This window comes from Rhinolophus ferrumequinum, chromosome 9 (genome assembly GCF_004115265.2).
Source record: "Rhinolophus ferrumequinum isolate MPI-CBG mRhiFer1 chromosome 9, mRhiFer1_v1.p, whole genome shotgun sequence".
NCBI lineage: Eukaryota > Metazoa > Chordata > Mammalia > Chiroptera > Rhinolophidae > Rhinolophus > Rhinolophus ferrumequinum.
In genome coordinates, this window is record NC_046292.1 from 6,488,127 (window position 1) to 6,505,256 (window position 17,130).

The following is a 17,130-nucleotide window of genomic DNA, read 5'->3' on the forward strand; positions in this document are numbered from 1 at the left end:
CAGACAGGCTGCCTGGGGCACTCAGGGGGACAGGAGGATTTGTGGAAACTGCAGGGTGAGACTGCCCCACCTCCCGGATGTCTCCCCCTCAGCCAGGCCCCTCCTCAACTCACACCTCAGCTCCCTCTACCACGCCTGGGGCTGGTCTCACTGTTTTGGGCTCCCGAAGGTGGCTGTTTTTTTTCTTTCACACAGGACACATGAGGATGTGCGGTCTGTGGAAAACAAAGGGCTATTTTTATGGCCTCATTGTTTCCTTTCTCAGCGTCCTAGGTCCCCAGCCAAGGCACACCTCAGTCCTCCCTCCTCGCCTGCCCGCGCCACAGACTCTGCCCTGCCAGGTGCCAGCAGCTCGGCCACCTGCTGTCCCTCAGGGGTGTCCTTGGAACAGACCAGGGTTGCAGCATGCGCAGGCTGTGAAGCTGGGAAGGGGGGCATCAGAGCCAGGCCTGGGAGACCCACTGCTGAGGTGGGCATCTCAGCCCTCTCCCACACCCACAGCCCACCTAGATCTGAGATCTGTTCAGAAGAGGCCCCTGGAGCAGAGGTAGCGGCCAGGCTTTGGCCAGAGGGGAGGTCAAAGGTTGGGGGTAGCCCCAGGGTTAGAGTGGCTGGTGCAAGGAGACAAAAACAGAGGGGACCAGATCTTTGTTTTGCAATTCTCACCAGCCAAATACATCCCCTATTGCCTGGCCCCAGGCCGGCAAGCCATTGCTGGTGCTTACACATTGAATCCCAGACAACACGCCCCGAGGCAGGTGCCATTATTACTCCCCTGCTCCAGATTGGGAAACGGAGGCTTGGAAACGTAGAGTGACTCGTCCTGTCACGTAGCTCTTAACTGGCAGTTTGGATTTGAACCCAGGTCTGTGTAGCTCTGAACCCAGAGTGTAGGAGGGCCTCCCTCCACTGCAGGCAGGCACCACCCTGAGAGGCATTTAGGGGCTTTGTCCCAGCTCTGCTGGACTCTGGGAGAGATGGAGGTGGGTGGGCAGGAAGTGGGGGAACGACCCTCGGGCCCTGGGGAGGTTGGGATCTGTGATCGTGGCTCAGGGCCAGCTCCTCCTCCTCCTGTTTTCTCTGAAGCAGAGCTGGCTGCAGTGGGAAGGAGCCTCCGACTGATGGTTTTTTTTTAACCATTTGATTATGATCAAGGTTTTAATTTTAGCCCCTTCCTTGATTCTATTTGGAGCTGAAGCACAAGCAGATCCCTGGAACACAGGACTCCCTCCCCCAGGCTCTGTGAGGCCCCTCCCTGACTGTCCAGCCATGACAAGGTCGTCTGGGGGATGCACTTCAGCTCTGCAGTTTTGGGGAGCTGAGGAACTCCTGCCCTTCCCCCACAAAAAGCTGCTTAGCAGAGGGATAGGTGGGGCGGGGCAGGGAGCCTCAGCTTCTATCAAGGGATCCTCTCAGCTCTTTCATCCTCATCAAAAAAGTGTTTAACAAGCATCTGATTGGACCTGAGACTGCTTCTGCTTGTCAGGAGCTGCAGACAGGGACTTGCTCTGAATGACTTCCAAGCAGAGGGGGTGGGGGTGGGGGACACCCTCATGGTGACTTAATGATGACCATGTGCTGACCACCCACTGTGGGGAGGTCGCTCAGCTAAGCTTGTCATATCCATGATCTCATTAATTCTCAGCAACAGCCCGATGGACAGATAGATGCTCTTGGTTTTGCCTTTTTTCCAATAATTAGGTCATTTGCCCCAAGTCACAGAGCTGCCAAGTGGCAGGTCCAGACTTCAATCCCACCAGCTGGCCCCTGGAGTTCTTGCTCTGAACCGGATTGTCTCCCCAGCTCCAACTACGGAAAGACACAAAGATTTATGCTGTCGGAGTGAACAGTATAAACCGAGGTCAGGAGAGAATAATATTTCACCAGCGCTTTACTGGGTTTAAAGCATTTTTTTTGGGGGCGGGGTTTAAAGCATCTTTGTGTAGAGTTTGTCAAAAGTAAATTGGGTTTATTATTATTCCCATTTGACAGATGAGAAAATTAAGGCTGAGACCTGCCTAAGGGTACAGAGGTCACAGTAGAGAGGCGGGCCTCCAAACCTGGCTGTGGTCCCACAATTCAGAGCTCTTTTGCTGACCTCACTTGGGGACAAGTGTGCTTCCAGGCTAGACTGCCAGATGCTGGCTGTGAACAGGAAGAGTCCGTACAAAGTGGAAGAGCAACTTATTCTAGAAAAACCAGCTTAGCCTGGAGAAGAACTAACTGCCAGGTCCCCATGGGGAAACACGAGGGGGGTGAAAGGTGAGGGGCGGGGGCTTCTGGGGCTGTGAGTGAGCTGGTGGGAAACAGCTTCACACCCAATCTGAGAAGGCAGCAGCTTCATGGGGTTGAGGGCTGGCATGAGGACCCAGCAGGGGGCTAACCGACATGACAAATGTTCTCTAACAACCTATTACAACCAGACATGACGGGGCTTGAAGAACACGGGCAAATACTAGACTGGTCCTGGGGTCACAGCGCTGACCTGGAGAGAGGCTCCTGGGCAACCCAGTGATGCAGGATTTACTCCCCACCCCACTTCGCCCCCTCCTGTCAAAGCCAGAAGTGGTTACAAACACAGAATTTGGGGTCAGACGACCTGGGTTCAAGTTCTGGCTGTACCACACTGACGTTTAGCAAACTATGTAACCCCTATTTCCTCACCTATAAAATCACATACTTACCTCACACACGACTGAAGACGGTGTATATAAAATGCTATGCACCTGCACATAGGTAGCACCCAGTGTTAACACTGGGACACAGAGATACCCACATAAAAGATGTTTGTGAAAACCACCTCTTTCCATGGCCAAGGATAAGGGCCAGGAGGCAGAAACTCTCAGAGGCTCTGGGTCTGTGCAGGTGAGGTGGGGCTCCCACAGGTGTGCAAACAGGGCAGCCACCTGTTGCACACTCTGCTCCTTCCCTGGGGAAGAGGCCCAGGAAGGGTGGGGCTCAGGTCAACAGCTCTCCTGACCTCCAACTGAGGAAACCAACTGAGAGGTGAGCGGGAGGTTCCAACGTCAAGGAGAAAAGTGAAGGCAAGGCACCGGCTGATATTCAAAAAGCATTTCACTGCCTTTGTCCTTTGAGGAGGTCTTTCTTTCAATTAGGACAACAGCCGTGGTCCCCCAAGCCCTCCAAATCTCCTTAACACCCAGCTGTTGCCCCAGAAGAGAAAGTTCCTTCGTTGGACAGAGAAGTGTTTTCTAAACATGGCCTCAGGTTAGTCTGGGCCTATTTCATCCTTTGGAAAGGGAGAGGGGCAGCTGCCAAAAGCAACACAGAGAGAGGTTGGGGGTGGGGGAGAGGAGAGAGAGGACCCTCCCAGGAAGGCAGGACAGGTGGCTGGTGGCAAGTCCCCTAGGGCCCACAGAGCGCCCGCCCCCGGAAGATCGCTCCCACCCCCACCATTGAACCAGGTGCCAGGGAGGGATCGTTTTTTCGCTGCTACAAAGGGTCCTTCCAGTTCAAAGGCTAAAGCAGCCTGGATTCTCGCAGCTGCTATTCACCTGCCTGGACAGGGAGATGAATGAAGCACTTCTTCATTCTCCACCACCCTCCCCCCAGGGCGGGGAAACACCAACAAAAGGCAGGAGGGTGCCCTGCCTCCCTTCTCAGTCCACCCCAGCCTCCCCCACGCTCAGCCTGGCTCTCAGCTGTCTCTGGCCTCTGCAGTCCCAATCTTACCTGTTGGCGTCACTACTGGCTGCAGGCACCTGTACCTAGAAAGGTGGACCCAGAAGGTTGCCTGCTGAGGGACTCGGAAAGACCCAGCACTGACCCCAGCATTTTCCCTTTGCTGGGTGAAGTAGCCCCACTCATCTTTCCTGTGTGGTCTGATTCCCAGTGGAGACCTCCCAGGGGAGTCTCTGGGAGCACCCCTCCCTCCCAGCTCCAGTTCCAGGCTGGGGGCTGGGCAGGTGGGAACAGGGCCAGCCAGCCCCTCCTTCTGCTCAATGGTCCACCTTACACGAGTTGATTCACTGCAAGGTTAACTACTAACAGTTAACTAGAAACTGGGTGGGTGTGGGGGGTTCTACACCTAATGTGAGCCCTGGATATGTGTCTCTATGTAGTTTTTGGTTAACATAGCTGCCTTGTTTTATCTTTCTCTCAATACTGTAAACTCTTGGAAAAGGAAGTTACAGAGACAGTCCAACTCAATATAAGGATGAATGGAAGGTACTTGAAGATAGGATGCACCAGCTTATGAGGTAGTGAGTCCCCTGGTCCTCTAGGGTTTTCAAGCAAAGGTGGGACAAGCTCTTTTCCGAGATGTTTCAGAGGGGGCTTACACATCTGGCCACTGCGTGGGCTGCTGGACAACCTCCATCATCTCTCCCAACACTAAGGTTGAAATGTTGATTGTGCCTTACTTCAACACGTTCTAAAAACCCCATAGCATTTAGCACTCAAAGAAACTCTTTGTAAAGGAAAAAGAAGCATGAGTTCATGTAAATTGCAAAAAAAAAAAAAAAAAAAAAAAAGGCCTAAAATGGAATGATGAAGGGTGGAACTGAAGAGTTCTAGAAAATGCTTCGAAAGCAAAAATTCCTAAAGCATACATGAGTTCAAACTTGAATTACACCTGAATACCAATAATTCTTCCATTTCTGGGGTGATGCAAGAGACGGATATTCTGTCTGGACTTTTTTTTTTTTTTTTTAAAGATTTTATTGGGGAAGGGGAACAGTGTGTACTTCCATGAGTTTTTTCCAAGTTAAGTTGTTGTCCTTTTAATCTTAGTTTGGAGGGTGCCGTTCAGCTTCAAGTTGTTGTCCTTTCAGTCTTAGTTGTGGAGGGCGCAGCTCAGCTCCAGGTCCAGTTGCTGTTGCTAGTTGCAGGGGGCGCAGCCCACCATCCCTTGCGGGAGTCGAACTGGCAACCGTGTGGTTGAGAGGACACGCTCCAACCAACTGAGCCATCCGGAAGCTCAGCGGCAGCTCAGCTCAAGGTGCCGTGTTCAATCTTAGTTGCAGGGGGCGCTGCCCACCATCCCTTGCGGGACTCGAGGAATTGAACTGGCAACCTTGTGGTTGAGAGCCCACTGGCCCATGTGGGAATCGAACCGGCAGCCTTCGGAGTTAGGAGCATAGAGCTCCAACCGCCTGAGCCACCAGGCCGGCCCTCTGTCTGGACTTTTGTTACAAGCATTCTCAGAACCACTGCCATCACACAGGATGTTAGGGTGTCTAGGATGGAAGGGTCCCCATAGCCTTAAGAGGTGCTCAGTGTCTGCTCCAGAGCCTGGAGGGTGAGGTGGCCTCTGGAGATTACTGACCTCAGACCAATCTAGGACGGTATTTGGGATCTCCAGGTCAAAAAGGGGGCTCGACCTTCCTACAGACCTGTCAGTCGGGCTGGGTAGACCTGGAAATTCTTCCAAACCCTGAGCTCTACTCCAGATCACAGACAACTCAATGAGCAAGCTGTTTTGTCCCTGCTTGGCGCCTCCTTGGGGAAGGAGGGCCCCAGCAGCACGGCCCATGTGATGCGGGAATTCAGTGAATACACCCAACTCTGAGGGAGATAAGTGAGCTCACGTACCAAGCTATTAAAAATCTTTATTGTTAATTTTTCTCTCCAACATATATATTTTTAGTTGAAATAAGAAGCCACGGCAACACTTTCACTTTTCTTCAGAAGATGAGACAGATCAGGACTGTCACTGTTACAAGAGGAAGGCCCATGACCTTGACAAAGACAGGCTGGGGCAGAAAACACACCAAGGGCCAGGACACAGACCCTTTGCGGGAGCTACAGGTACAAAGAGAGGGGGCAGCCAGCAACACTGGCATCTACACCTGATAACAGATATTACAACCTGGGGGGGGAGAGGGACTGAAAAAACTCACCTTTCCCCAGGGGCTCAGCTGGAGCTGCAGGCCACTGAGCTGAGTGTGCATGTGAGTGTGTGGGTGTGTGTGTGTGCTCACTCATGCACGTGCACACATGCACTCCCTCCCTGGAGGAAGATGTTCTCGGGCCCCTGCTGGGGTCCCCACAGTCCTCGTCTCCTGGGGACCGATGGCCTTTGCAGTTAACGGTCAACTGACTAGGGCCAGGGGCCGTGTGTGGAGGATGCGGTGTCTAGGCCATGACACGCAAGTCCTCCTTCTGGGGCAAGACCCAGCACCAGGAAGCATCCACCAGCCGTCGGGCTCTCCAGTGTGTCTCAGGCCTGGGACACACTGGCATTTAGCTCCGTTGCTCCACGACAGCCCCAAGCCCTGAGAAGCGGGTATTTGGCTCTGAGAGTCTTCTCCTGGCTCTGGGTAAGCAGGCAAGAAGAGGGCCTGAGCCAACTACCTCAGGGGGAGGGTGGTGGCGTCCCCTCCCCAGGCCTGCTTCTTCCTCTACCTCCCCACCTAGATTCCACTCCTGTGAGAGATGCAGGGAGAGGGCAGGCCGCCTGCAGGGGAAGGCGGAAGGCAAGTGGGAAGACGTGGGGTACCTGCAGCCATTCAAAGACCGCTGCTCTGGGTTTCTGGGGTCAGGATTGAGGACCAGCCTGGTGGGCCTTGCCCAGTGATGCACTTCACAACTAAACAATGACGCTGTTCCTTCCAGGCTGACATAGAGAGACACCCTTCAGAAGGCCCAGCAGTGAGGGGCACCGGCCTCGGATAAGGGAACTCCAGCCGGCCAGGACCTACTGTCCCTGCAGCAGACACCTTGGGAGCATGGCTGGGGGAGGTCAGGGGTGGGTGTTTGGAGCCAAAGGCTCCCGGGCTTTGCGAGCCAAGCTGGGGCTGTTGTGTGGGTTCTGGACTCCGGGGCCAAAGCCTGTGCTACACTGTCCTTACAGGAGGAACCCCCATGTGAGGGAGCAGCTCCTGTCCTTACAGGAGGAACCCCCAGGTGAGGGAGCAGCTCCTGTCCTTACAGGAGGAACCCCCAGGTGAGGCCTCAGGAAGAGGGATATGGAGGAAATGGCGAAAGGCAGAGCCATCCACCCAGTGTAGCGCCTCTGCTCAGCACGAGCAGGCCGGAGAGGCCCGGACAGTCAAGCAATTCTATTCTCGCCTAAGGAAGCTGGCTGGCTGCCAATTCCTGGAAGTGATGCACATACATCCTGGCTAATAGTCACCTCTAAGTCCTGGGCTGCTCCTTCACGACAACACCAACCTCCTTGGGAACCGTGTTTTCCAGCTGTGGACCCTGCTTGGGGTTCTCAAGGTCCCCTTGCTGGTGGAGCCAGGTGTGGTCATTAAAGGAAATGCACTTTCCAGGTGGACCCTGGGCTGCAGAGGGACCGTGCACAGCAGAGTGGCGGTGAGGCCATGGCAACGGGTGTCAGGGGTGAGCCAATGGGAAACCAAACACACGTATGGAAAGCCAATCAAATGCAAACATAAACAGAGCATGTGAAAGCAGCAGCAAGCTCTTTGTGTAATAAATATTGCAAAGCGCACTTGGTTTCTTTTTTTTTTCAAGTCAAATATAACAACCAATGTCCCAAACCCTGTTTTCAGCATTCAAAAGAGAGAAGCTGTTGCTCCCAGCAGAACACCTGCAGCCAATCAAAGAAAAAAAAAGTTTCCCATTAGCCAGCCAATCAAAATCCATTTCCAGTTTGAGCAGCCAATCCGACCTCTTCACATTCCTAAAACATGACCTAAATAAAGCACCAGAGCTCGGAGAGCTTCCTGGGAAGCCATATACCGAGGCGCAAATTTTAAAAAAAATAAAGAGTCAGAAATAAAAATAAAAGGTTTCCATTGGTCAAGATTTAAAAATAAAAAGGTTTCTTCCTGCAGCCAATCGTGAGTCCGTCCCTTCAAGCCAATCATAACTGCATCACTGGTGTCTCCCTCGATGCCAGCCCCGCTGAGTGGCCATGGGGTAGGGTGGGGTGGAGTGGGGCAGGGGTGGGGAAGGGGACCTGCTGCCACTCAGCCGGCCGAGGTCCACACAGATCTCTTGGCCTGTGCCAGCTTCCAGCGTGTTCCAAGGGGTTCACAGCTACTGCCTCCGGTCCTCCGTCTCCGATCTGGAAAACGCCATCACCACATCCTCTGCACCTGCAGACCAGGAGAAGAGAATTGCTGGGTGGACCTCTGGCAATGGGCTGCAACCTGGGACCAGGCAAGGAGGCCACAGCCCTTAGGTGCAGCATCAGTCCACCCAGAGAGGGGCCTTCCAAGGAAGCCTACCTTTCCTCTGGGTCCTCCCAGCAGCCTGGCTGCAGGGCTGCAGGGCTGCAGGGTTGAGGCTCAGAGGCCTGCTCAAGGCTAAGAGGTGAGCGTGAGGAAAACCCACGGCTGCTGCTCCTGGAGCAGGGACCGGCTCACATCCCTTGCTTCAAGATCACCAAAACCCAGGGCCCTTGGGAACCTCCCTCTTTCTTCTTGAGACTCTTATTTTGATCCCTTTGGAGGACCTTCTTCATTATGATTTCTAATAGCCATTCCTCTTTGTCCAAACCCAACACCTGCTCCAAGGAGCATGGCCAGGCCCATTTCCAGCTTGCAGCCAGCCTGGCTCCTACAGAGACAGATAATGGCCATAATCTTTATTATTGTTGTTTTTAATCGTGGATTTGAGATGCTGGTCCAGGCACTCATGAAATCACTTCCTTTGTCTTGTTTTCCGTAAGACAGGCTCTGACATGCGGCCAGAAAAGGCAGGAGGGAGGAGGGAAATTGCTTGAAATACTGACCTGTCCGCCCCCGTCCCGCCCCGCCAAGCTGCTGGGGAAGGAAGGAGCTGCCTGAGCCAGACTCTGCAGGGCAGGTCCCACAAAGCCTCCTGGGCCCTGGGCCTGGACCTCCCTGAGTCCTGCTACTTTCTCCCCCTTTGCTGGGTTGTGCCCAGAACAGTAACAGCGTGCTGCCCGTGGCCTTTCTGACATACTTCTCTTCTGTCCTAACTGGGAATTCTCCTGGGAGGGGAGGATGGGAGGAGCAGACACAGAAAGGCCACTGAAGGGTGAACCGGTGTGGGTGGTGGCAGTGAGGCTTCTGGCCTATGAAATGGAGCCGGGGAGAGGGCAGGATTCCGCACCCCACCCCCCAGGCATGGTGTTGGCTATCTTTGTCCACACACAGGGCCGTCGCTCTCTCACACTAGCAGCTTTCTACTGACCTCCTTCCTGACTGTCCCGCCTCATGGAGGTGCGGAGGCTGCACCCCACCACGGGCGCTGCAGAAGGAGGACCCGTCCACCAGATGGAACACCACAGACGTGCCTTCTGTGTGGCACCAGAGCACAAGGTGCTGTAACCCTGCCCCGCACACCTCACCCTGCCTGACGGGGTTCTGCTGACACCAGCACACCCTCTATTCCTGAGAAGGTGAATAAGCTTCTGGAAAGGAGCTCAGAGTGTCTGACTCTTTGGGATGGGGCTCCTTTCCTTGGAAAGCCCTACAAATCCTTCCCCTCTCTTCTCGGGAACACTCTGTTCTCACCTCAGTCCTGGGACCACGCAGTATCAGCAGGCAGAATTTTCCTAGCAACCACAGAATCCAGGATTACATCATACCCTGCATGGCAGCTGAGCTAGTTACCTAACAGATGCCGGCTTTTCCCGAGTGCCGCCTCCCCAGCTCGATAATCAGTGGGGGGCTAGAGGCTGACTGTGAAAGTGGAGTTGTCAGCACAGGATGCCTCGGCAGCAATGGGCAGTGGCAGCCCACTCGCTTCTTTCCTTGCCTGTGTTGGGGCTTTCTCCCAGGGACCTTAGACCTCTGTACTGAGCTGCAGGCACAGAAATAGCACTGGCTGTCCCAGGTGGGAATGGAGGGTCAGCAGAGGGAATGGCCACTGACTCCTTGGAGGACACCAGACCCAGGGGCCGGGCTCCCAACACCGCAGCTGCCCGGTGTGTGTACCCGGGCTACCCTCTGAGACTTGGGAAAGAAAGTAACCTCCTCAAGGTCACACAGGGACTCTGATGAGACACCTGAGGCAGAGGATTTACCAGAGTCCCACCCGTGCCACACTGCCAGCTGGTCACCCCAGCCCTGGCTGCGGTGTGAAAGGCTGGGAAGCCATGGCTCTCATCTATAGGGCCACCTGCTCTGCTGCTGGAGCCAGGCGTGGAAAGGGCCTGCAGAGCTGCTGCCCATCCCAGGCCCTGTTCTGTTCCTAAAGGACGGTGCTATTTTCCAGGCCTCACCACAGGGCTCTACTTTCCCTCGGGCCCCAAGAGGGAGCAGGCTCTTGCAGAACATTTTCTGACCCATCCTTACCACCAGCTGGCCAGGCACTCATCGTTCAACAAGGGCCTGATCATGAACCCGGCAGGCCTCTAGGCAAGGATGCACCTTTTCCCTCTCCTTTTGTCCATGACAGTTGGGCCAGTTACCTACCAGGGAGAGTGAGCTGCTCAATCATTTATCATGATTCAAGCTGTTAGAGCTTTAGAGCCAGGAGGGCCCTCAGAGGTTGATCACCACGATCCTCCCTTCTTCTCTAAAGGCCAGTATGTGATGTCTCCCTTGGGTGCTCTCACTCTCCTGGAATCACAGGGCTCAGAACAGGAAGATGCTGCAAAGAAGCCAGCAGGCCCAGCCCACCACCTCCAGGCAGTTGGCGAGGATTCCTATCTCATTTTACAGATGGGGCTGTGTCTACCCCGCTGGTACCTCTGCTGACACTGCCTGGACTCCGCCTCAGAGCTTCTGCCTGTCCCTTCCCACCAGATGTGGGTGAGTACAGGAGGGGAGAAGCTGATCAGTCTCTCCTGTTCCATACTCTCTAATCCATTAAAAGATAAAAATAGCCCAAACCAGACGAAGACATTACAGACCAGTATTTCCTATAACTATACATATTCATAATACCTATGACATGCAAAAATACCCAACAAAATACTAGCAAACTGAATACAGTAACACATAAAAATTATTACCTATTCTAAGTGAGATTTAGCCCAGGAATGCAATGTTGGTTTAACATCTGAAAATCAATGTAATATGTCAGATCAATAGAGAAAAGGACAAACACCACATAATCACCTGATTAGACATAGAAAACACATCTGACAAAATGAAACACCACTTCATGTTAAAAACACATAGCACACTAGGAATAGAAGGGAATTTTCTCAATCTGATAAAGGGCATTTACCAAACACCCGCAGCTATTATCATATTTAACGATGAAAGACTGAAAGCACTCTCCGTTCAAGATCAGGTTCAAGAAAAGGATGTCTATTCTTACCCTTTCTATTAAATATTGTGTTGAAGGTTCTATCCAGGGCAATTAGGCAAGAAAAAGAAATAAAAATCTCCAAATTGGAAAGGAAGAAGTAAAACTATTTGTAGGTGACATGGATCTCGTATACAGAAAATCTTAAAGCATCCCCTAAAAAACGATTAGAACTGATAAACAAGTTAAAGTTATAGGAGACAAGGTCAAAATACCAAAATCATTTGTATTTCTATACCCTAGCACTGAACAATCTGAAAAGGAAATTAAGAAAACGATTTCATCTACAATAGCATCTAAAATAATAAAATAATTAAGAATACATTTAACAACTGAAGTGTAAAATTTGTACTCTAAAAAGTACAAAACATCATTGAAAGAAATTCAACACAATCCCTATTAAAATCCCAGCTGCCTTTTTGGGCAGAAATTGACCAGCTGCTCCTAAAATTCATATGAAAACGTGAAGGGTCCAAAATTGCCAAAATAATCTTGAGAAAGAAGAACAAAGTTGGACTCACACTTTCGGATTTCAAAAGTTACTCCAAAGCTACAGTGAACAAGACTGGGTGCAACTGGCATAAGGATAAGCATGTAGATCAATGGGATAGAATTGAGAGTTCAGAAATACACCGTGACATTTATGGTCAATCGAGTTTTGACAAGGGTGCCAAGGCAACTCAATGGGAAAGGACTGAACAAATGGTACTGAGACAACTGGATATTCACATGTGCAGGATGAAGCTGGACCCTTACCACACACCATATACAAAAAATAACTCAAAATGGACCAACGACCTAAATATAGGAGCTAACATTATAAAACCCTTAGAAAAAAACATAAGAGTAAATCTTCATGACTTTGGGTTAGGAAATGGTTTCTTAGCTATGGCACCCAAAGCACAAGTAACAAAAGAAAAAAATAGATAATCTGGGCTCTATCAAAGTTAAAAACAGTTATGCTTCAAAGAATACTATAAAAACAGTATTAATAGGGGCGGCTGGTTAGCTCAGTCGGTTAGAGCTCGGTGCTCTTAACAAGGTTGCCGGTTCGATCCCCACATGGGCCGCTGTGAGCTGCGCCCTCCACCACTAGATTGAAACCACCACTTGACTTGGAGCTGATGGATCCTGGAAAAACATACTTAAAATAAATTTTTAAAAAGTTTAAAAACAAAGTATTAATAAAAATGAGAAGATATTTGCAACGCATATATCTGGTAAGGGACTGGTATCTGGGACATAGTTATAAATAACTCAATAAAAAGTCAAACAACCCAATTTTGAAAATGGACCAAGAACTTGAATAGACATGTCTCCAAAGAAGATACACCAACGGTCAACAAGCACATGAAAAGATGCTGAATATCATCAGTCATTATGGAAATGCAAATCAAAACCACAGTGAGATACCACTTCACACCCACTAGGATGGCTGGAACCAAAAAGAGACAACAACAAGCGTGAGCAAGGATGTGCAGAAATGGAACCCGCACACACTGCTGGGGGGAGGTGAAATGGTGCGGCTGCCAAGCCTGCCCCACCCGCAGCCTTCCTCACCTCAGCGGATGGCTCCTCCATCCTTTAGTTGCTGGTCAAAACCCTGGGGGCTTCCTTATTCCTCCTCCCCTCACCCCCTGCTACCTCGCACACAACACATCAACAAATCCTATTGACTCTACTTTTAAAATATATCCTGAATACATTACCATTCTCCCTACCACCACCCTGGTCCAGACCACCTCTACCCCTCACTAGCCTCTTGTACCCCTTTTCCTGGATCTCCCTACTCTGGCTCCCGATGGTCCATTTTCCACACAGCAGTCAGAAGGAAGTTCTTAAAAACACAGCCACTCCTTTGCTCAAACTCTCCAAAGCCTTTTTATTGCAGGATTTCTCATCACACTCAGAGTAAATTCTAAACTCCATACGATGGCCTGTGAGACCCAGCACGACCTGGCCTCTGCCTGCCTCTTCATCTCCTCCTTTTACACACACCCTCCCCTCACTGGGCTCCAGCCGCCAGGCTGTCTTCCAGGCATGAGTAACTTGCACCTCAGGACCTTTGCACTTGCCGTTTCCTTGGCCTCAGTGCTTCTCCCCGAGTCCATCTCAGCTTTCGTACTTCATGCCGGTCTCTGTGCAAATTCATCTCCCCAGGCCCTCCCTGACCACAGCTTCTAAATGTGTCTGTGTCATCAGGCGGCTGTAGTTTGCGTCAGTCCCTCAGCACAATCCGTGGAGTTACATACTGGTGTGACTTTTGTGTCCCCACTGGAAAGCACGTTCCATATGATCAGGGACTTTGTCTTGTTCACTCACATATTCACAGCACCTGGGAAACTTCCTGAGCTACAGGACGAATCGTTATTTTATAGATGAGGAACCCGAAAGCTCAGAGAGAGAAGCAACTCAGTGAATCAGAGGCAGAGGGAGGACCGGACTCGGACTCCGCACTCCACGCCTTCACGGCCACTACACACTTGCTGTTTGCTCTCAGGAGAAGGAAATGCCTGCCCTCCCCACTCACCCAGAGCACTGTGGCTGTTCACATTCCAGCAGGGACTGGAGCAACCCATCCATCCCGATCGGAATGGAACCAAGACACAGGATTTAAAACACAACACCACGGCAGCCCTGAGGTGCCTTGGAGAAAATTCAGCATGAACCCAGAATGCCAACCTGGGAGTAGTCCTGAATCCGGGCCCCTGTCCCAAACCCCACGCCCTGCCCTGGACTGCTGCTCTGCCAGACGCACCCCTAGTCCCATGGCTCACCTGCTATGGAAAGCAGGGCCAAGGTGCCGGTGAGGGCACAGCTCCCTGAACCAGGGCAGGGCACCCAGCAGGCCATCCCATCCCACGCCCAATGCCAGCTGTGCCCCTGTAACAGAGTCCAGTCAAGTGACTGGGGAGAGAAAAATGACAAATATGTGAGAGCTTATAAAAGGGAAGCTGGCCCCTGGCCGGGGGCGGGAGACAGACAATGGGGTCACTGGTCTGTTTGCAAGCTCAGGATGAATTCACAACAGCAGAATCCAAGGCCCAGAACAGGCTCCACACGCCAGCACCACCCTCGGCCCATGCCCGGCTGACCGAAGGGAAGCTGCATGCTGCCATCAGGAAGCTCTGCTCACGACAGGGTGTTGGGGTGCAGGGGGCAGGGGCAGTATGCTTTGGAGAAAGCCCTCAGGGTCCTCAGACACAGCCCCCAATGTCTGGAGAATCGCTCTTGGTATTTGAGGCACTAAGTTAAAGTCTTGCAAAGGTCTTTTCATCAATACACTAGGCACAGCAATCTGTTTCCTAAATTGCCAGAACGTACTCCTTGCGGCTGTATGTTCACAGCTGGTTCAGTGCTAGTGGATGAACACGGCCATGGCTGCAGCCCTGGGGCTGAGGGGTAGGTAGGGGTACTCACAGCTTCCATTCCTTAGACCTGGGAGGGAAGTCCTCGGGGAGCCCCCCATCCTTTTCCAGGACCTCAGAGCTCAGTCCTGGAAAAGCATGGCGCTGGAGCTCACACAGAGCTGGGCTCAGGCCGCAGGGCGGATGACAGCTCCCAACACTGGAGGGACCCAGCAGAGAGAGACCGTGTGAGGAAGGACAAGGCCTGCCAGCGGCTACGATATGCCGAGTGTACAGGCTGCAGGGGACACACCGACTCGAGAGCTCTTCCAGCTCCAGATCCTGCAAAGTCCAGCTCAGAGCTGGTGCTCAAAGGTGGCCGGGGAGACAGAAGACAGCCCTGAGGGCAAACCCTAGCCTAGAAATGGACACAAGGTACACAAGGCCTGGTCCAGCTCCCAAAGGCTGCTGGCCTCGGGCCCGAGTCCAGGACACAGCCCTGGGCAGATGTCACCAGAAAAAAGGGGGATTCCCAGAGTGGCATCAGCCATGGATGGAGGCACCTCCATTACCTGACTTGGAGCCATGGGCTCTTCCAAGTCCAGCCCCCCTTGGCACGTGCTCTGGGGACAGGAGCCTCTCTGAAACCCTCACACCTCTCGCGGGCCAGGGCTTTTCAGGACTACTCCAGGGTCAGATGTTCGTGGCGCAGGGACCTCATGACTCATGGTCTCTTCAGGGGCCTAACAGCTTCTTAATGAGGGCAAACCTCTGCGGCCTGAAAAACTCAGAAATACAACCCTGAAACCCCATCTCCAAATTCCCATGGCTGCCGGAAGCAGGAGACAGCGAGGAGAAGGAACTCTGGCTAAGTGCTTCAAAGCCATCCAGGGAACCCGACCTGCCGCCCAGGCCATCCCCCATGCTCACAGCCAGGGGCGGGAGAGGAAACATGATGTCTGTCCCCTTCTCTGGCCATACAGTTTTTGGCTGTGGTATCTTCACCCTGTGAGCTCGTTATCTTGCCGTCAGTACCAACTAGCATCTGCTACCTGGCACCTCAACACTCAGCTACCGGCTCTGGGGAGATGAGCAAGGTGGCAAGGCTCCTGGGAAAACAGGTCCCAGACACTCCTCTAAGGGGGGAAGTTTCCACGGGGATGAGGCTCAGGCACCATCCCCGACTAGGTTCCTCCCACAGACCCAGACGGCTGGGTGGCACATGCTGTTTTTAGCAGCTGCAGCCTAGCAGCCCTGGGCTTCTATACGTATCAGCTCTGATGCCCAAAGTTCCCAGGAGATGGCTTTTACCCAGAGACAGCAAGACACTGGTTGCCATGGGGACAGCAGCCCTGATACACCAAGGTCTCAGCAGCCAAGCAGGCTCCAGGCTTAGTGGCACCTACTGAGCTCCTGGCTGACTACCTTATCACCAGACACCCAGGCTGCTGGAAGAGGGCATGTGGGCCAAGACGTGAACCTGGCTCCTGGGAGGGGCGCTGGGCCGCCTGACCAGCCATCGAGGGCCCTCCTGAGCTTGGGCTACCTTGGGGGACTCTGATACCCTGGGTCCCGGCCTGGGTCTGACCCTGCCTCCTTGTGCAGTGCAGGGGGAGTCCCTGCACATCCACTGCGGTTTCCTCAGCTGTGAAATATATGAATCACACCTGTCTCAGCCATCTGACCAACCATGATCAAGTATCACAAACAGCATCTTGTGGGGTCATAACTCGGGTTCTACCTGCTCTGCTCTAGTCCCAGCCCCGGCCCCCAATCCCCCTGCTCTAGTCCCAGCCCCGCCCCCCATAACCTCTGCTCTAGTCCCAGCCCCGCCCCCCATAATCCCTGCTCTAGTCCCAGCCCGGCTCCCCAAAACCCATATCACCCCCTCCCCACCCCTGCTGAGGCTAACGCACCCGCCCACCTCTGGTCTTTGCCTCCCCAGGTGAGGCACCCATTCTCCGCTCTAACTCTCTGGTCTACCAGAAACTGAAAGCTCCTAGACCAGACAGCTTGGCTGCAGGGAAGGGACAGCATCTGGAAGGAGTGGTGGCTCCCTTCAGGGGTCAGGAACAACCCTCTTCACGTCCTGTCATGGTCTCAAGTTCTAGTTGGGGCCTAGTCACCTTGGGAGTTGTTTCAAATGCAGATTCTAATTCCTAGGACTGGGGCAGGGCCCAGGAGTCAGCATTTCAATGACTACCCTTGGCAATTCAGGGTGGGGGCCCAGGGCCACACTCGGAGAACTCAATGCTCCACAGTCCCCTGACCTCCACTCCCCACCCAGGAGCTGTGGTCCCTCCTCGGCCAACATTCTGAAAGAGACCTGTCCTCTTGCTTCCATTGCCTCACGTCCCATTTCCTCCCTGGCACGCAGCAATCTGGCCTCTGGGGCGGGGGGGCTCCCCAGAAACTGTTTCGGGAAAAGTCACCACTGACTTCTTACTTACAAGCCCAGGGGACCCTGAGAGGGACCCTGCCGATGCTCCCCTTCTCCTAGAGCTGCCCTGTCCGTCCCCACCCGCTGTCCTCACCAGGTCACCCCCTGCCCTCACTCACACCCAGTCCTACATCTACTCCCACCTTGACCTGAGCTCTGACTGCGCTCCTATCCCCTCCTGGA

At 53.0% G+C, this 17,130-nt stretch overlaps 1 protein-coding gene across 5 annotated transcripts in view; it reads right to left on the reverse strand.

Annotated features, from left to right (window-relative positions):
* Nucleotides 1-5,555: 5,555 nt before the first annotated feature.
* CTNNBIP1 (catenin beta interacting protein 1) overlaps nucleotides 5,556-17,130 on the reverse strand; it is a 46,578-nt gene continuing 35,003 nt past the window's right edge. For 4 of the 5 annotated variants that reach the window (XM_033115071.1, XM_033115068.1, XM_033115069.1 and 1 more), the window contains one exon: nucleotides 7,826-8,030. In XM_033115071.1, the coding sequence (XP_032970962.1) occupies nucleotides 7,972-8,030 (59 nt within the window). In that variant the 3' untranslated portion in view covers nucleotides 7,826-7,971. Of the gene's footprint in view, nucleotides 8,031-17,130 lie in introns of all 5 variants that reach the window. The other variant, XM_033115065.1, reaches the window with a different exon arrangement.